We start from the raw sequence: 21275 nt of genomic DNA, 5'->3' as shown, positions 1-21275 counted from the left end.
TTAAGACTTCATTACTAGCTTGGGTTAATTTGGGTTATAAAATTTAAATTTAAGAAGGATGTCTCCATGGCTGTAATGACAGGGATTGTTGTTGTTGAGTTGTTAAGTCAAGTCTGACTCTTTTGTGACCCCATGAGCTGCAGCCCACCAGGCTCCTGTGTCCATGGGATTTCCTGGCCAAGAATCCTGGAATGGGTTGCTATTTCCTTCTCCAGAGGATCTTCCCAACCCAGGGATCAAACCTGCACCTCCTGCAATGGCAAGCAGATTCTTTACCACTGAGCCACCAGGGAAGCCCAGTGGCAAGGATAGTTTTCACTATAATTGCTTCTATATGTTTCCCAGGGAAACAAATTAAAAAAAGAGCAGATTCAGAACTTAGCATGGTGATGATCTGAAGGCCCACATGTCCTGGAAGCCAGGATGTGCTTCCCAGTTTCATTCGGATAGATTTTTTTTACTCATGATTTTTATCATTATTATACCCATATACCTGAAATATAATTTATTTAAGAATTTTTATTTAATTACTTTTCCCATAATTTTCTTCCGATAAAGGCAGCTGTGTACCACCACCAAGAGAAAAACCATTATGATATTCCAAAAGTAAAAGTTGAAATCAAAATAATTTTTTAAAATCCTTGCTAGAGACTGTTGAGTGTCACTGGTGCTGAGCCTGAGACCAGCTCTCTTTGTTAAAAAGGGAGATTAGGAAATATTCAACATGTGTTAAAGCCAGTTTAACACAAAATGCATTTTCTACTTGACTAATCAGGATGTCTGAGAGAGAATTGAAAAGGAAACAACATTCCCATCATGTGATTTAATTCTTTTCCCTGTACTGTCTATGAGCCATCTAAAACCAGCCTGTTTACCAATTTGGGGGGAGGGTGGGGAACCTGGACATAGAATCAGCCATCTCAGGTTTGGTATTATTCTGCTAGGCTCTTTTTGCAGGATGACCTTGGGGAAAGTTAACTTCAGTGAGCAGCTGATTCCTTCTCTTATAATGCAGAACATCACCCTTGCCTGACAAGGGTGTCTGGCAATTAAGTGGGAGAAAACCTCGAGCATCATGGAAAGCACACTATACGAGCTCAATAAATGTGTATTTATCCTTTTGTTGCTTGAAATAAAGCAGAGGAGAGGAGGAAAGATGTCTTTCTGGTAATGCAATGGGTTTTCAGAAATAGTTTAAGGTTTTCTCAGGGCGAAGAGTGGTGTTAATAAGGAATAATCTCTTCCTGGCCTCATTAAAACCTGAAATCATGACGATGGATGTTAAGTAACAAATCTTTGCTGGGTCAGAAGGATACACAAGCCTATCTAATGCACCATATCCAACGCCTTCTGGGGGATGAAGGACTCTCGCAACGTTGACTCAAATCCCCTGGAGGTAAAGGACACTGCAAGAGCTGGGTCTCTGCCATGTGCATCATGAGGCAACTAAGAAAGGCTAGATGGCGTGTCCAAGGACGCGTGGCCGTCACGAGGGAAGCCAGTGCCGGGAGCAGCGCGGTGGGCGGACGCTGTGTGTGATGATCTGCCACACACCGGGGCCCAGCACAGTTCCAGGAACCACCAGCGCTAGCGCAGGGTAGTCTCTCTCTTAGCTGAGCAGAGGCCTCAGTACAGCCTTTGCTCAAAAAGGCTCTCATTTTAAGTACCTCAAGGCAATTTGCTATATGCTAAGAACATATTGCTCTTTTTGAGTTCCAAGAAACATTGGTGTTTTGTGATCATTGTGCCCATCAAGCATAGCTTGCAATAAAGAGAGTCGGAAGATGAATCCTCACCCAAAGCTGTTTGCCTTTGGTGCAAACCGTGTTTGACTGGCTTCTCGCTCATAACCTCTTCATCCCGACTTCATCCCCATTTTCATTCTACCAGTTTACAGCCTGAATTCCTACTGCTCACCTCTACCACCCCAGCTCCTGAGGTTTCCCAAATATGTGATTGCTTCCCTCTCTTCCAGGATCCTCAGCCTCTAAAGAACAACCTAGAATCTGGTTTGCTCACTGCCAGGCTAAGCCAGGTCCCAAGGTAAGAGCGCCTCTCCACTGCTGCAAACCCCCTTCATCTCTCAGCCTCCACGAAGGCATGCCATGTGGCCTTCCCTGTGCACGCCAGTCCCGTCTGTCACACAGCAACGGAAGCAGTCACTGCTGAATTCACCTCTGGCCCGGGCCGCGCCCTCGCTGTCACAGTCTGGCTTCCTGATAAACGTGGGAAGTAAGACTAGGTCTGCGGCTGTGACCCAGGAGGCCCCACCCGGTTCTGCTGCGGAAGTTCTCATCACAGGCCCTTTCTCTCTCTGCTCCGGAGTGACACTGAGCCACCTTCGTTCCTCAGGACCACCACGCTAACACTCCTAAAGGCTCTATGCACACTTTTCCTTCAGCCTATAATAATTCCCACAGCGCCCCCACCTCCCCGAGTTTCCAGCTCTGCTGGGGTTTCCCAGGTAAGGCTTTCCAAGACCACTACCACCACCACCCCGGATCATACTAAATATCCCTCTTACACACACACTTGGCACCAGGGACCCTTCCATCAAAGTCCTAGGCACCGTTGGCCTTGAACATATATTATGTCATTCTTTGATGAATGTATTTCTCTTATCTGTCTGATTATCTTCCTAAGGTAAGAATTCTGCCTAGTTTTGCTCACCTTTCTATCTCCAGCACACAGCACAATGGGATTCAAATATGTGTTGCAGGGATAAATTAAAGAATGAATTTGATTTCATGGAGAGACAGGAAGAAATGATTCCCAGTTTTTCCTCTTGTTAATGTATAGGCTCTGGGCTTCCCAGGCGGCCCCGTGGCAAATAATTCACCTGCCAATGCAGGAAATGCAAGAGACACCTGTTCAACCCCTGGGATGGGAAGATCCCCTGGAATAGGAACTGGCAGCCCACGCAAGTATTCTTACTTGGAAAATTGCATGGACAAAGAAGCCTGGCGGGCTACAGTCCCTGGGTTGCAGAGTCAGACATGACTGAATGCACGTGTACAGCCTCTATCTGTGCTCTCGGCAGCATCCAGCCTTCCACTGACGGGGCCTTCAGGAGCTAACGTGGCCAGGGCTTCTAATTCCACTGTAGTCTTCACGGCATTCATGACCCAGGAGCACCAAGCCACTGCCATCCCCCCTCACCACGTCTATCTTGAATATGGACAGCCCTGTTGAACCTTGTTTCAGAACAAATTGTCATCATAATTAAATCCCAGTGCATTTTGCACATTTTACCAAGATACTGCCTTACTGTATGAAGGAGAAAATTAGTTTTGAAATTAAAGCAGATTGTTAACTATTTTTGCTGTAATATTTCCATTAAAATGCCAGAATTTATTACATGTGACCTAGTCCATTTCAGACAAAATGCAATTTAAAGGAGACAGGATCAGCGTAACTAAAGGAGCATTAGGGGCAGAGCATTTTGTCTTGGCTTAAACCACAACTAAAATGAAAAGACAATAAGCATCACACCAAAGGATTATTTGCTCCAGAGAAAATAAAAGCTTTATTATCATGAACGGCCTTCACAAACTCTCAGAATCTATAACTATGGTATATTAAATTTCACTCCAGTAAAACCCACATTTTTTTCTCCAGGAAAAACCACAACATACGGTTCTTAAATCTTCAGCCCAAACTCACTGACCTCACGTCTGTGCCTGGGCCTGGTTTCCCGGGTGGCACACGCAGTGCTGTGATACCCTGGTCATGCTGACAGAAGGGCCTTCCTCCTCCCGAGCCAAACGGGCTGCGTCATTTTAACTGCTGAAACCACGGAATCAGGAGGGGTTCACATAGCTCTTCCCCCACACCCCCAGCACAGCGAGCCCCACTGAACCTAATCCCACATGCCGAGCTCCCATATAGGTGATGGATGAGCAAAGTCAATTGTTGTCCTTGTTTTTTGTTTGCTTATTTGTTTCAAGGTAAAAACAATATGCTTTCTGTAATTAGGGATCAAAGAGAGCAAGATCAAAGCTATGCAAAGCATCAGCATTTGCAAACTCAGCTCGCTGACCTGACTGGGTTTCTTGGAACTGATCCTTCCTTCTTTGCCACTACTACACAGTCATCAGCTCCAAGGAAACTTCTCACATGAGCCTCAGTTCATAATCACTTTTTTCCAATAAACAGTTATAGATTCCCTTCTCTGTGCCAGGCAAGAAAATTACAGACACAGCCCTGGCCCGAGAGAGCTTCTCATGGTCTGGTCCAGTGCGGGGTGGGTAGGGATTCCAACAATAAGCCCATGTCCTTTTCTGATTTACTACCTGAGGGACGGTCATGCCCCCTCTTCCTTTTGACCTTCTGAATGCTGTCCTTTTTATTCTTTTGTGATGATTATCTGTCTTGAATTATAGTTAGTTCTAGTTTTTGCCTGCTTACCCCACTTTATGTAACATCATGAGAGTAGGAATTGCTTTTCTTTCCTTGTAAAGGACGTCTTAAGTCCAAGACGTCTTTGCTTAATTGAACTTCCCTGGTGGTCCACTGGCTAAGACTTCACCTTCTGATGCAGAGGGTGTGGGTTTGATCCCTGGTCAGGGAGCTAAGATTCTACATGCCTTGTGGCCATAAAATGATATTGTAACAAATTTGATAAAGAATTTAAGAATGGCTCACATTAAAAAAAAAAATTAAAACAGAAAAAGAAACTAAAGACTTCAACATTATTGAACCCTTGTCTCTTCCATATAAGCCAACACACTGGTCTTCAAAGTTTCTTACAGTGTTCCAGCTCCTTTGGATCTAGTCTCCTCCCAGCTGCCTGGGACTCCCTCTCAGACGCACATCTGGCCATGCCATTCCCAGCTTTTCTATCTGCACCCCACCACCATCCAGAGCATGACTCCTCCCACAGGAACAAGGTTCTCCCCAGTCTGACTCCAACCTAGTATGTTCAGCCTGACTTCCTCCCACTCCACTTGACTCATCTCCTCGTGTGTTAAGTCGCTTCAGTTGTGTCCAGCTCTTTCTGACCCTGTGGACTGCAGCTCGCCAGGCTCCTCTGTTCATGGGGACTCTCCAGGCAAGAACACTGGAGTGGGTGGGTTGCCATGCCCTCCTCCAGGGGGTCTTCCCGACCCAGGGATGGAAGCCGCGCCTCTTATGTCTCCTGCCCTCGCAGGTGGCTTCTGTACCACTAGCCCCACCGGGGAAGCCCACTCGCCTCCTTGATACCTTCTAAAGCACATCAGAGAATACGACATGTCAGTGGCTTAGCTCATGCTGTTCCCTCCACCTGAGACACGGTTCCACTTTACCTGTTTACCATGGGAAGTAACTTCCATTTGGGAGAATGAATGAATAGTAGCCATATCACTACTAATCACGGTAATAAAGGCTCTGGTTTCTTGAAGTTACAAGGCACTATTATAAAATGTTTGCTTTCATTATCTTATATCTTCTCCAAAAAATTACCGTCAGGTAGGTCAATGATTACTCCTGTTTCCCAGAAGAATAATCAAGGCTTGGAGTGAATAAGGTGAAGAAGTAATTTGTTCAAGTCCAGAACTATGTGATGCTGAAAGCTGGAGTTCCTTCAAGGTCTGTCAAACTTGAGAGCTTGGGTTCTTAACTTCTATGCCAGACAGCAAGTCGCAATTTAAATGTCAACTCCTCTCTGCAACTTTTTCTGATCATTCCCCGCCCCTGCCGTGGGATTAGTCACTCTGTCCTCTGAGTACTTGTAGTGCTTTGACAGACTGCTGCGTATATTATCTGGACATTTCTTTTGTAAATCCCTTACACTCATCTCACCAGGGAGCAAAGTCCCAGGGGACAGGAATTGTCATCTGCATCCCTGAGACCCTCCAAGTGTTTAACACATTGCCTGAAAAGCTGTAAATGTTACACATTTGTTGAATGAATTTAGAGAAAAAAAAAAAAAGGAAACATTAAAAAGAGAAACAGTCCAGGCTGAAAAGACACACCAGAACAAGACCAGGAGTCCTGACTTTAGCCCCTGATTTTCTGCACAATTTTGAACAAGTTCCTTCACCTCCATCCCCCCACCTCTGTTCAAAATAAAACCATCTGCCTTTCTGGATTCACAGGCTGGTTAGAAGAAAAAGTGAAATTATATACATGAAAATGTTTCAGTAAGTTTGACTATCTCATTAATTCCTATTTTTAAAGAAATAGTGTTTGAGGGTGTTTTTTTCCCTGATTATAAAAGGAAAGCAAAATCATTTTAGAAAAAGTAAAACTGCAGAAATATACAAATCATGTGTCCTTTAAGCAGGAGATACCAATGTTACTTTAGCTTCAGAACAAGGTCCCTGGGTCTGGCCTCTAGGTGGTCCCGAGGCTCTGGTGAGGGGTCACATTCCACCCCTGCTTTACCATTCATGGCCCATGATGGCTTTCTTACTGCTGCTTTTTATATTTCTATAATCCTCTCAATAAATTTAAATTTTAGAATTTCCTTACGTTAAAAAATTATCACAAATACATGATGGCTACATAAATTCATCACTGTGTGGATGCAGCGTGAGTCTAGGAAAATGGAACTCACTTCCCTGAAGTCACGGAGGAGGCCAGTGCCCTGGTAAAGACGACATAGAAGGGGACCCGCAGGGAAGCCTGCTTCACTTGCTGTGGTTCAACAGTACTTCTCTGTGAGCAGCTCCTGTCCCTCACAACATTCCCAGGCAAGGTGCCTCCATGATATTTTTCCTCCCTGTCTGGGATTCAAGACTTTGTGGCAGACATCTGGTGGCTGGTTTCATCTCAAGGTTGAGGGGTGGCTATGTTCACAACCCAGCTGTGGCAAATATGTTAAGTCAGGGCCATAAAATAACTTGTAATCTGCCTCCTAACACTTGTGTCAAAGTAGGGAGAACGCTATAGCACAGAAGGGGGTGGGTGTGTGCTCAGACGTTCAGTTGTGTCTGACTCCTTGCAACCCAATGGACTTTAGCTTGCCAGGCTCCTCTGTCCTTGGGATTCTTCAGGCAAGAACACCGGAGTGGGTTGCCATGCCCTCCTCAAGCGGATCTTCCCAACCCAGAGATCCAACCCACATCTCTTATGTCTCTTGCACTGGCAGGTGGGTTCTTCACCACCAGTGCCACCTGGGAAGACTGTAGCACAGAAGGGGGAAACAATGGCTCCTATTTACTGAAGGCCTGCTATGTGTTCCATTCCGTGCTGCGAGCCTTAACACACATGTCCCAGTCCTCACCGTGGGACTGACAGGTGACCACCATTATCAGCCCCATTTCACCAGGGCTTCCCTGGTGACTCAGACAGCAAAGAATCTGCCTGCGATGCTGGAGACGCAGGTTCAGCATCGGGTTGGGAAGCTCCCCTGGAGAAGAGAATGACACTCCACTCCAGTATCCTGGCCTGGAGGAGTCCATGGACAGAGGGGCCTGGTGGGCAACAGTCCATGGGATTGCAAAGAGTCAGACATGACTGAGCAATGAACACAATAACACACAGCCTCATTTTACAGACAAGGAAACTGAGGATGCTGAACTGTCATGAGGAGACTTCTTAGCTATGAGATAAGGTCGCCTCACTCGCTGAGAAAAAGAGGACCAGTTCCCAGCCAGCAAAATCTTTCCAAACCCCATACCATGTGCCCCAAGCCCTACAGTCCTTAGAAAGCAACACTGGGTGTAAGGGTGCTCATCAGGGCCTAAATGGAAGACCTTCTAAAGTCTGCAAGGTTCGCCAAGGATGAGGTAAGACCAGCCTTGCTTCTAGCACCAGGAAATAGGATAGGAGATGGATAGGATAGGTAGAGTCTATCCTTTAAGAACACACTTAAAAGCACTTATTCAAAATCAAATGGGGCCAGCTCCACTGACAGAGGCCAAAAGACACTGAGATATTTGCAGGCAATTTCATTAGGATAATGATACACTGGTTCTGCATTTCCTAGTACTCCCTGTACTGTTCCCAAACCTGGTCTCTGCCTCCCTCCCTCTGCGTGCTGCCAAGAGCAGCCCCTGGGATGGCCAGGGGAGGCCACAGCTTTTCCAGGTCTGAGCTCACCTGCCCTGCAGAACTGCGAGGCTCGTGTTACTGAGTCACGTGTGAAACCATCAAGGCAGTAGCGTGTCTATTATCTAGGGGTGCTCTTACCTCCTGGCAGAGGTCTGTTCAATTGGGTGGACCAGAGAGAATGCAGTGGCTATTTTTAAAAATTTAAAAATTGGTGCTGTTGGTGCTTTTGGTGCTTTTGGTGCTTCTCTGGTAGTCCAGTGGTTAAGAAGCCACTTGCCAATGCAGAGGGCAAGGGTTCGATCCCTGCTCCGGGAAGATCCCACATGCATCTAAGCCTGTGCACCACAGCAACGAAGCCTGAACACCCCAGAGTGTGTGCTCCACAACAAGAGAAGCCGCCACAGTGAGGAGCCCCAGGCGCTGCAGCTAGAGGAAGCCCTCAGTGATGGAGACCTGGTGCCACCGAAAATAGAAATAAATAAAATTTAGGAAAAAGATCAGGAACTTCACAATTCCCATCATGTGACTTATCATGCAACAGAAGGAAGCTTTGGAAATGAGGCTGGATTTTTATGCTCCGGCCCTCAAATTTTAATTTGTCTAAAAGAATGCTACTACACAAAGCCAATAAAGTATTTGGAATTTTATACGTGTATTCAAAACAAATCCTTAAGAGAAAGTCTGGCATGAAAATCTTTTCTCATCTTACTTTTTCAGTCGGAATTTTTTTAAGGCTAACCACTGATGTGTGCTTTCAGTTGTTTTTGCTCCTTCCATTCATTCACGCCCATGGCTCAGATGAGCACCTCTGCTTGCCATGCTCTGGGCCAGTGGGCAGGAACCCCCAAGAGAAGAGGGTAAAGTCCTTTTCCTCAAGTATCCTAGTCCACTGTGAAACCTAGACAGGCAAAGAGAAAATTCCACAGGACAGGGTAATGCTATAACTGCAAAATGTAGAGAGGACAATGAGGTCACTCAAGAAAGATGATCATGAGGACTGAGAGAAAGTTTAAGAGACCAGGAGATGGACATAAGGCAAGAAATGCTGCTCCTCCTTATAATCCCTTGTCTTCACCTGGTCAAATTTTTAATATCATTGAAGAACTAGACCCAACTTTATAATATCTACCTGGGTAACTGATGTCTGCCCATATACACTATGGGTTCCTAGATAGTTGAGACCCTAATTCACCTTTTGCATATATATTTTAGGCCAAGTACTCCTTGATATGAAACGACCAAAATCCTGATTAAAGCAAAGCTTCCCCACCCACTGGATACAAACCCAATCCACATTACCTTACCAAGCAGCAACCAAGCCACTCCCCCATTTATGGTGCCATCTTTTGGTTACCAAATGGAAATTCAGGTCTCTTTATACTTTTTTTTTTTCCTTTCTTAATCAGATCTCCATCTAACACACACACACATAAACATTTCCTTTCCATTTGGTCCAGTTATTCAATAACAATTCTTTTTCCTCCCTATTTTCCTAGTTTAATCAAGTCACAGAAGTAACCGTAGTAACACTTGCATAAGGGTAATGTAAGTAACACATGTTAAGGAAAAGAAAATGATGCATGGTATGTAAATAAAACAGATAGCAGGAATCTTTCATTCCTTCAGCAGGTACTCATTGAGATCATCCTGTATGCCAGGAAACAGTGCATCCTAAGATGCCAAGTGATGAAGACAGGCATCGTCCTGCAGCTGCTAGGAAAGATGCCCTCATGGCAGTATGATGAACACACGAGGCTGAAGAGAGTGGAGGGATCTCAGCTTGGTTGAGCGGAATGTGGGTCAAGACCTGAAGGAGGAAGAGGAGTTGGCATGGTGGAAGACCTTGTCCTGAGATGAAAGTTAGGAGGGACTGTTCTAGACCAGGGGTCCTCAAACTCCAGGATCTAATGCCTAATAATCTGAGGTGGAGCTGATGTAATAATAGTAGATATGAAGTGCATGATAAATATAATGTGCTGGAAACATCCTGAAACCATGCCTCCCCCTCATCCATGGAAAAACTCTTTTCAAGGAACCTGGTCCATGGTGCCAAAAAGTTTGCAGACTGCCGCTCTAGACAAAGGGAGTGGCCTGTAGGAGAATGCAGAAAGGGAAAGGAGCATTCCAGGAGCAACGGAGCAGTTGCCTTGAGCTGGCACAAGCGTGGGAGTTAAGGGGCACTGGGGAAAGGCATAGCCTGTACCGGGTGCCCGAGAGCCATGCTGAGCAGCTGGGCCTTCGGCCTGGGAAACTGTGGGGCCAATGATGCTTTATCTCCAAAAGAAGTGCTACTTTAGGAGACCAAGTTGGCTACAGTGTGAAGAGTTGGAACAGAATGAGAAAGAAGGGAGAGTGTCTTATGAGGAGCTGTAGCGATGGCAGCAGTGAGAGACAGCCATGGCCAGACCCAGGCTGGTGGCATCAGTGGTAGAGAGAAGCGCTTCCGTCTGAGAGGTCTTTAGACTAGAATGAGCAGAACACGGAGAAGAGCTGCATGTGGAAGGAGACTCTCTGTCCTTCCAAAGCCCTTCAGAATCTCCTTGTCTCCATTCTGCACTGTCTTCTGTAAGACCTGCTATTTCATAAGCACCAACACTCAAATAAACAGAAAATTTTTCTGAGTTCATAGGTTTTTATGGTTCAGTCACCAGAATTGAACACCTTGATCCTAAAGATATCATTGCCATCATAAAGCCACCAACATTTTATGCCATCTTATAGGTTTCTAAAAGTTACCACGCAGGTCATCCCATTAGGTTCCATGGTCTAGGCAGAAAAGCAGCTAGGTTTAAGGTGCTCGTTATGACCTTTAGAATATTTGATGCCTAAAGAGCAATTTAAGGTATTAATAGTGTAGGAGTATTTAAGTCTATTTAAGTAATTTAAGTAATATTTAAGTATATTCTATTTAAGATCAGGGACTCTAGCAATAGCACCTCTTGGGTTCAAATTCTAGCTCTTTCAACAAGTAAACTGTGTGGTTACAGGCAAGCTACATAACCTTTCTATTCTTGTTATTTCACTTGTAAAATATGAGCACCTGATGCAGATTAAGTGAGGTGAAACACATATGGTGACTTAACTTTCTGCTTGGAACACTGATGTTTTCTCAATAAATGAGAGCTTTAGTATACACATCATTTTAATGAAGTGTTAAGTCACCAAGTGAAGGTCAAGAGTCAGCTGACCACTTCTGGTCGAGACCCCCACCTCCTCAGGTCCTGGACTGCCCTCAGACGTGCTCTCCACAGGATGGGCTTGAGTGTGGGTGGGGCTGGCACTGCCACCATGCCCCTGCACAGGCCACCTGAGTCACTGGGCTCACAGGTGGCAGAGAGTAATCAAGCAGGTGGGCCACCTGTCATTTGGAAAGCAAAGTCAGAGCTTTGGAATCCTGGCTCTCTGATGACTCAGGTGCTTTTTGAAGGATGTTTTCCACTTTTTTTTTTTTCCTTTTTGAATAAACTGCTCTGAAATTCTGGAGCTAGCCTCATCTCAACCGCATTTACCTGCATTTAATCACTCAGTAGACTCCTCTGCGAAAACTGGGGTAATTAGGCCCAAAATATATCACCAAGAGGCTTATTTTAACTACCTAAAATAAAGACAGATCTTAATTTCAAGAAAATTACCAGATAATTTCCCTTCCAAGAACTTCTGGTGGTGCTCAGGATTCCTGACTCTCCCTGTGGGATTGTCCAGCCTCCGCAGTGGGAGGCCAGAGGCTGGGCACAGCCTCTTCTAGAGCAGACAGCAGCAGGACTCATCAGCCAGAGAGGGGTTCCCTGAGGCCCCCTCAGCTGTACAGGTCAACTTGGACATTTTCCCCCACACTCTGAGACCTGGGGGACAACACAAGGTACACACGGTCTGATGTCAGAGGTCCCTTGGTTCACATCCCATCCTGCTACTGGCCATGTGACTTTCAACTATGATGCTTCCATCTTTGGAAGCTCAGTCAGTCTATTCTCCTGACCAATGGGAGAGGATGACACTTACCTGTGAGCCTCAAAAATGAACTCCATCGCACAATGGGGATTTTCAGTTAAACTTTCGTATATTTTAGCAATCTCTGGAGATTGCAATCAGTGCAATAATAAACCACCTTGCTGCAGTTTAATTGGTAGCAAGATCTCGTTCTAATGAGATCATAAAATCATGGTGCATCTTACAGTGGATAAAATATGACTTTAGCGCATAGAAACCATTCCCTTGTGAAGATGCAGGCTCTTAGACTTCTGGCTTTTTCCATTGCGTGTTTGCTCGTACACGACAACTTCTTAAGGAGCTAAGAATATGTGAAAGGGAATATTGGTTGTAAAGGAGCTTTTGGATTAAGCCAGAAAACAGCAATTACTTCAGTCAATACATAATATTTGCAAGAATCTTGTATACATCGCTGTTCTCTAATCTTATGCTTATAACAGACATCACAAATCAATTCAGCACTTCTTCCCACTGAGCCAAGATGTAGCCTAGAATTTTTTTCAACACAGTACAACAGGCAGCCATTGCCAACCCACCAGAGCTGGCACATAAAGTGAAATCTATTTTCTGTCCCTGACTCAGGGCCTCAGAAGGCAGGGAGAGAAAGAGGATGGGCATTGGCCAAATTAGGAAACTTAGATATATGACAAAGATCTCAAAAAATAATACAGTTCATTGTGCAAGGTCTAGAGTGTGGAAACTGTCTCCTACTCTCCCTTATCCAAAAGGTCCTTTCTACCAAACCATGGTGCCTTTCTCAGCATCAAAGTCAAAATCTCTGGTCATTTTAGTAAATAAACATTTATCTGACAGATTAGACTCTGGCAAAGAGAAGAAGAAAGAGAAGCAGTCATGTGAAAGTTTGTTTTTCTTTTTGTAAAACTTTCCTTTTGCTCATTTGTTACCATCAACATTTCATTGTTCAGGCAGATGGTCTACAGAGAAAAATCAGGACTGGCTATTTCCAGCAAATGATAATTACAGTGTGCTGCACACAAGAATCAATCCATCCTAGCTAGGGTTTCTGTAATTTTAATAGCTATCACCTTTTATTGCAACGTTTCTACTCCTACAAATACGGAAAAAAGTCATCATTTAATCCCACATAGTGACAGAAGAGCAGCTCAGCCTATACCCCGCTGAGGCCTCGGGACTTCAGAAGTAGGTGCTCCTGGGTTTCGTCATAAATATTGATTGTTTAATATTCCCAAGTAATGGAAACTAGCCAATAAAATTCATATCTGGAAAATTTAAAGTGATGGTTGGAATGGAAATCTCGTCTCCTTGTCAAATTTCAATTTGAATTTAAATTGGGGCCTTCAGTGCTAATACAGAGACCCCTGACCTCTGAGTAATTACTTTCCAACATAATTTTCTTTAATTTGGATGAGATAGTTCTAAGAAAGGCCCATTTTATGAAAATGAAGCTAAATCTTAGGAAAGACCTGTTTTATTTCTTCCTTCTAGTTCAGGCTCCTGAAGAAGGATCTGGCAATCCACTCCAGTATTCTTGCCTGGGAAATTTCATGGACAGAAGAGCCTACTGGGCTACAACCCATGGGGCTGCAAAAGAGTCAGACAGGACTTAGCATCTAAAGAACAACAATAGGTTTAGGCACAGCCCTGTTTCTAGTGAGGTGTGCTTGCTACACACCTCTAGGACTCCCTGCTCACACTCTCATCACTGTAATTACAGCAGCAAACCCAAGAGTCACTGAGACTAACGACACCGCTTGCAGCTCAGAACTTCTGCAAGGCTCCTAGCATCAGGCTGGAGTGAAGGGAAGGGAAGGCCTCTCAGTCATGTCCAACTCTTTGCATGGACTCTTTGTCCATGGAATTCTCCAGGCCAGAATACTGGAACGGGTAGCCTTTCACTTCTCCAGGGGATCTTCCCAAGCCAGGGATCACACCCGGACTGCAGGCAGACTCTTCCACCAACTGAGCCACCAGGGAAGCCCAGCATCAGGCCTGGGCAGGGCAGGGCAAGTCGGAACAGGCAATTCTTTACACCCTGCCCACACTTCCTGAAATGTGGGTTCCCGGTACTCAGAAAAAGTGTTCCCTGGAAAAGGAAAGGCAATCTAAATTGAGAGCAGAGCACATATAAAAATATGAAGGCATAGTACAGCGCCACACTTTCAGGGAGTATTTCACTCATTCCTTTGCTCAACAAACGTTTACTGAGCACCCACAGTAAACCAGGTACCCTGCTAGGCGAGAAGGATAAAAAGGATGAGTTAAATGTGGTCCCTGTCCTCACGGCGGCCCATGGAATCCAGGGGTCATGAGCACAGAAGTCAGAAAACCCCCTCGTAAATGACTAAGTGTAGCAAGCCTGATGACTGAGTGTGTCACCAGGGGTGCTGGGAGCCAAGTGGGGAGTCGGGTGGGGAGGCACCAGGTCAGAGGTGCTGGAAACAGCAGGACTTGGTGAGTGGCTAGAAGTGGCAGCGGTGAGAGGGAGGGGTCAAGGGCAGCACCTCAGTGCTAGGAGGTCAGTTCCATAAGCTGAGCTGGTGAATGCTGGGAGTGTGCAGGAGACTCCAGGGGGTTTGGGATACAGGGAGTGTGAGGTACTTGAGAGGCATCCCCTTGGAGATCACGGTTCTCCTGCAGGCCCAGACTCATTTCTGAGCCTTTGTGCTGAGTGCATAAGAGGCTCTCAGAAAATCCTGAGTGAATAAACAAATGAATACCATGTGGACGAAACACACGTGCAAGTGCTTCTCATGTGCTACTACCGTTAATTGTCACAGCAACTCAGTGCACAAGGTCTGTTATTACCCCCATTGGACAGACAGGTCCAAGTCTCAAGTCTTATGGTACAAGAGAAGAAATACAGATGTCAACCTCACAGATGAAAATGACTTAGAAACAATGCAAAACAGGCAAAGGAAAAGATGTTCGGTGCCAACAGTCATCAGATAAACAAATGAAAACCACAGTGAGGTGCCACCAGAATTGTTAAAACCTGAAGGACTGACAATATCAAGTGTTGGTGAGGATGTAGGCAAACACAGAACACCCACACACTGCTGATGGGAAAGTAAAATGGCTAAAACATTAGGGAAAAGAACTTGGCCATTTTTTATAAAGTTAGATATACACTTCCCATAGGCCCCAGCAATTCCACTTCTACATTTCTACCCAAGAGAAACTAGAGTTTGTTCACACAAAATTTACACGTAAATGTTCACAGCAACATTATTCACAATAGCCAAAAATCATAAACAATTCAATATCTATCAACTGAAAAATAATAAACAAAATGCAATGTATTCATACAGTGCAATACTTTTTAGCAATTAAAAGGAATTTCATACTGAAATACCCTAAAATATGGACAAACTTCAAAAAACCTATTCACAAAAAAAAAGCCAGATACAAAGGGCCTCGAAATGTATGATCTGATACATATGTATGTGTGAAAAGGCAAATCTATAGAGACAGAAAATAGATTAGTGGTTGCTGACCCAGCTAGGGTAGGGGTAAAGCGGTAGGGGTGGGCTGGAGAGTCACTGCAAACAGAACTTTTGGGGTGAAAAAGTATTTTAAACTAAATTATGGTTATAGTTGCACAACTGTATGCATTATAAAAGCTCATAAAACTGAATATTTATAATGGTTAAATTTAAAGGTAAATAAATTATATCTTAATGAAGCTGTTGAAAAAAGAAACATGAGAGAGCTGTGTGATTTAGAAGAATCGGGAGATCTCAACCAGGTTGATGAGGTTTGGGCAGCTTTACAGGGCAGTCTGTTTGTGCTGGACCTAGAAGACTAGGCAGGATTTCAACAGATTAAGATAGCACACAAAGAAATTCCAGACAACGAAAGCAGCATGAAAGTGAACAAATGCCGGGCACATTTGGGCAATATCAGTTCAGTTCAGTTCAGTTGCTCAGTCGTGTCTGACTCTTTGTGACCCCACGGACTGCAGCTGGGGCAATATACCGATATCCATTTTGGCTAGATACTGTGGATGGATAAAAGCAGATGAAAAGGCTGAAAATTTTGGTTATGGCCAGATCACAGAAGCTGAGAATGGCCAGATTAGTGCATTTATCCCCTAACTTGTAGGTGTTAATCTGTAGGTAGACAGTAGGGAGCCACTGGACGTTCTGGAGTAGGGGAGTGTCCTGGCGAACATTAGCAGACCAGCAGCGAGCAGTGTGCATCGTACATCGGAAGGGCAAGCAGCCGGGGCACGGCACCAAATGAAGGCCTCAGCATGAAACAGGGCCAGGCTCGGCTCGCCTGACTATGTTGCTGATGTGAAGGGACAGAAAGACACGCTGTGCCGAAGAGGAAGCAGAATAATGACAGACACCAGCTACTTGGTGCTTTCTGTGACCCAGGCACTGTTTCAAAGACTCACTGCTCTAAAAAGATACAGAGACTTAAGAGCCTGCTATATATGGGATGAGCCAAATAGACTGATGATCCTCTTTAGGTCTGGCTCCAGAGAGAAGGAATAAAGATCAGGGAGGTCATAAAATGCTTACCTAAGGGGAATTACGGGAACCACAGATGTGGACACTTGTAACTGAATAAAAAATAATGCTGATGCTTTAAAGGTGGAAGGACAGACAAATGACAGAGGATGAGTCACATGGCTGTCTGCTTCAGAAGGCTGGAGTACCTGGGTGCTGCTGGTGCCCTCCATGGATGTCACCACTCTCTTAAATGTACATACTGTGCCATAAGGAACCAAGCACCCACATGAGTGGACAAGACTGAATGGGGAGAAAGGAGACTGTTACCCTCAGCTGCTTCGAGGCAGGGATCAAATACTTGTCCAGCTACTGTTAGGATGAACCCTCAGCGCCGTGTGTCCCATATCCATGAAGCAGGACTACAGTTATCGATAGTCAACATCCCCAAACCTGGCTCATATCGTATTGTTTTAAAGCAGAGATCTCAAACTGGCTTTCTGAAAGCCGAATCCAGATGTTTGGGCATCATAAAATGTTTATAAATATTTTTAAGCAGCTGCCAACACTTAAACATCAGGAAATTTCACATAAAGTATGGGAATTTTCAGCCTCTCTCAAGAAGTTGGGAGTTCTGGCAGCTGTATAGCTAATCCCACAAAGTTTCAATCAATCAAATCTTAGTAGTACTTGAATCCATTAAACTTTAGAGTTCCTGCCTGGTACATGTCATTTTTTCCTTCACTCATTCGTTCATTCAACAAGTATTTATCAAGTACCTACTATATTCCAGGCACTGCTGAAGGGTCTGGAGACACAAATGAACAAAACAGACAAAGATCTTTTCATTCTTCAGCTCATATTATTACAAGGAGGGCCAGCCAATAAGCAAAGAAAAGAAGAATATATATACATATATATATATATATATACACACACACACACACACGCATAGATATATACAGATATATATCACTTATATAGTGATAAGAACTAAAAGAGTCCCTTGGACTGCAAGGAGTCAATCCTAGAGGAAACCAGTCCTGAATATTCATTGGAAGGACTGATACTGAAGCTGAAACTCCAATACTTTGGCCACCTGACGTGAAGAATGGACTCATTGGAAAAGACTCTGATGCTGGGAAAGATTGAGGGCAGGAGGAGAAGGGGATGACAGAGGATGAGATGGTTGGATGGCATCACCGACTCGATGGACATGAGTTTGAGTGAGCTCTGGGAGTTGGTGATGGACAGGGAAGTCTGCTGTGCTGCAGCCCATGGGGTCGCAGAGTTGGACGCGACTGAATTGAACTGAACTAAACATGAAGGAGTAGGGTGTAGAGACAGAAAGCAGGTGGACAAGTGGTGGATACTGTGGACAGAGCAGTCAGGCAGGGAAGTGTCTCCGATAAGGTGGCACGTAAGCCAGGATTTGATTAGCATCAGGGTATAAGCAAGGAAGAGAGGCCAGGCAGAGGGAAGAGCAGATGGAATAATGTTTTATGTGTGGAAGAAACACGTAAGAGAGCCACCAAGGGGGAGAGGGCATTTCAAGTCCTAGCAATGGTTTGGATTTTACTCCGAGTGAGGTGGGAGACCACTGGTGAGACTGAGCAAAGGCGTGGCACAGTTGGACACGCCTTACTTACACAATCTTCTCTCTGGCGACAGAACGTTCCACCATTTATAGATGAGGAGGTTGAGACTGAGAGAGGCTCCACTTACCTGCTACATTCATCTTGGTGGACAAGCCCTAAGCCCAAGTTTATCTTAGCAACTTGAGTTAACTCTCATGTTCTCCGAACCCACATAGGGAGAATCTGACCTTTATAATCCAAAACAAAGCAACAATTGTTGCTGGGTGTTTGATGCAACCGATGTTCCAGAAAATTCATCCCTTGACCCCAAACAGTTTGGAATGTTTGACAAGAGGAAAAGATCTACTTACAATCAGAACATGATCCCGCCCCATTGTGATGACTGTCCGGTTCACCGTGCGAAGCAGCTGGACCATGATTTCTTGGATGTGGTGGTAGGTGAAGGCCTATAACACAGAGACATCTGCGTGACAACCAGGACACTGTATAATGTCTGCACACCTCTTCCAAAGGACACACAACTGTGGTAAAGCATGGTGATCACCACGCCCACCACCACCACTACCAGCAGCACCATCATCGCCATCAAACTTCCTTGGCATCACCACCTGCTTGGGGCACCAGAAACTTCACTAACCACCTTAAACATAAGTCAGTAATTAAGAACTGAAACTCTGGAATCAGAAATTTATGGTTCAGAATACTAAATCTGTCGAGAATTATTATATTATATTGGGTGAGTTACCTAACTTCTCTGAACCTTGGTTTCTTCATCCGTGTAACAGGATCTAACCTGGAATAAGAGGGAATTTAATGCAGGAAACTGGTTATACAGGTGATGAAAAAGCTAAGACACCAGAGAAGGTAACTTAGGGATTAACAATAGCAGGCAGCCACTGTTACCTCTAGGCTGGAGTCTAGACTGGAGAGACAAATAAAAGAAGGCAGTGTTTCTGTAGCTGGGACTGGGGTTAGGTAATGAAAACCGTAACTATGGGAGAGCTTGTGCAGTTGAAAGTGCTTTATCCACTTTGGAGAAAAGAAGTCAACAATGAGCCAGGTTGTAACATTCATAGGGTTCTGCTGCTTTAAATACAAGTCTCTGAACCTTGGGTAGGACTTGGTGGTTTTTGAGCATATGTTGTGGCAGGGAAGTGTTTTGTGTATGTCTGCCTATGTCCTCAGGTCCCTTTACCAGCACAGACTTAAGACACAGAGTTTCGTTCATGTGTACTTGGGAGAGTAGTCGTGGCCAAGTGGAAAGGCTGTGGGATTGGAAACGCAGTAGCTCTGGACCTGAGTTCCAACTTTGCCCTCACTTGCTGTGTGACCTCACTCACCATCTTAACCTTTCTGAGCTTCACGGTCCTTATTTATGAGCCGTGAAAGGTTTTCTAACCAGTCTCTCATGGTTGATGTGAACGTGAAAGTGAAACTGCCAATTCTGGAAAAGGTAGCTTGCCTGATTCCACTGCAGGAAGACCTGCAGGCCTGAGATAAGCCCTGGACAGCAGTGACTTCTGAATCACATGTGGGATATCCTGATGGCTAGGAACCATGACAGAAGATAGCGAGGTGCTAGAAATGAAGGCTTGGACTTGGGAACATCCTGTGACTCCAGGACCTGACTACAGCCAGACATAGAGAAAGTGATAAAGAAGTGGTGTCTGGAAAAGCAGATGACCATTCACTCATTCATAAAGCACCTTATGTATCTTTGCTGCATCCAGCGTAACTATGGTTTATCTCTTAACGTAACAAATGGATGGAAAATAGGTTCTCAGTTGTGAAAGAGAGAATAAGAAAACAAGAAGTGCTTATTAAAAAATGTCCTTCCCTCCCAATGCGCCTTCAGTGACTCTTGGCACCCAAAGATGAATAACTCAGAGCTTGCTTTCTCTTTCTGCCCTACACTCACTTCTACATGCTGGCTGATCCCCGATTCCCCAGCCCCGTGGAGCTCACTTCAAGAACCTCCGCCACCAGAGCTGCCATCGGAGAATGTGTTTTACAGAAACAATTCTCAGACTCCATTAGGTTCAGCCAGACCTCAGTCTTTTGCTGGGCTTGAGCTCCCCCGTTATCCTGCCTTTCCCCACACCTTACGTTTTCCTCCTGATGCTCAGCAGTGGGCAAGACAACATCTCCCTTTAACTTCTTGGCTACAGGCGAACGTCTCTCCTGAATTCCTTCCCCTTCGTTTCTTCAAGCCTTTTTACCGGTTTACAATCTCCTATTTCTTGCGCCATGTGAGCGTGATGCTTACTAAATCCTGGCACATTGCTAAACACTTCAGTTCCTCTCACAAGATGGGTGATATCTCCATCGTTCAGATAAGGAAACTGAAGCCAGAGAGGTCAAGTAATTTGTACAGAGACACCCAGCTAGAAAGTCAAGGAAAAAGGATTCACACCCAGAAGTTTGGCTGCAGAGCCTTCTTGTCATCCAGTCTCACCCAGACTGGCTGGAACATGGACCCAGATCGCTGGTTGTTACTTTGAAACCTCGTTAGCCTCTTCCATACATCAAAATGGACAGACTCTGCCTTCAGTTGAGCCAGTTTCTAACTGCCCTCGGTGACTTCTAATCTTTTCTTTCCCTTTAAAGAAACCTTCAGTGCTTTTTTTTTTTATTACTCCCTTATCTTCTCTACATTCCTGTGCCATTTCATCAACTTAAGCCCATTGCAAATTTATATGATAGTTTCCATTTGATGTTATTTTTTTCTAGGATTACATCTCTTCCTTTACCAATACAGATAATAAAACCCTTTTCTCTTGCCCTCCTGCCCCCTGCTTCTTTTAATAAGCCATTTTTCTTAGTCCAAAGAGCATCAATTAGACGGCTCAGGAAGTTTGGTATTTAAAAGTGGAAAACTGTCAAATTCAATTCATTTCACTCTGAAACCTCCCAAAGCAGAGTGCTTTGGGATCAGACAGATTTGGGTGTGAATCTCAGTTCTGCTTATTTGAGCCAGGAGATCTTGGGTAAATTACCTTTCCTCTCTGCATTTCCGTTTTTTTAGTTACAAGATGTGACAAACAATAGAAACCTCAAAGTCCTGTTTTGAAATATAAAGTCTAAGGACTAAGGGCCAACACGCAGCAAGCCTTCAGTGAGTGGCGGCTGCACTTCCTGTTCCCCTAGGTCTGCACCAGCATTCTGGCCCGCTTACAGAGTCCCATCACGTAGCAGAAAGTGCAGTACAAGGCAATGCACAATCTAAACTCTGAATGATATCGAAATGTCACCCAAACAATGTATAGCATATATGCAA

General features: G+C 44.7%; 1 protein-coding gene across 1 annotated transcript in view; it reads right to left on the bottom strand.

The window, feature by feature from the left end:
• DOCK2 (dedicator of cytokinesis 2) overlaps nt 1–21275 on the bottom strand; it is a 474846-nt gene that overhangs the window by 243010 nt on the left and 210561 nt on the right. Inside the window, exon 27 of the mRNA XM_069556001.1 lies at nt 18349–18444. Within this exon, the coding sequence (XP_069412102.1) occupies nt 18349–18444 (96 nt within the window). The remainder of the gene's footprint in view (nt 1–18348; nt 18445–21275) is intronic.

Source organism: Ovis canadensis, chromosome 16 (genome assembly GCF_042477335.2).
Source record: "Ovis canadensis isolate MfBH-ARS-UI-01 breed Bighorn chromosome 16, ARS-UI_OviCan_v2, whole genome shotgun sequence".
NCBI lineage: Eukaryota > Metazoa > Chordata > Mammalia > Artiodactyla > Bovidae > Ovis > Ovis canadensis.
This window is presented reverse-complemented; position numbering and strand designations above follow the sequence as displayed.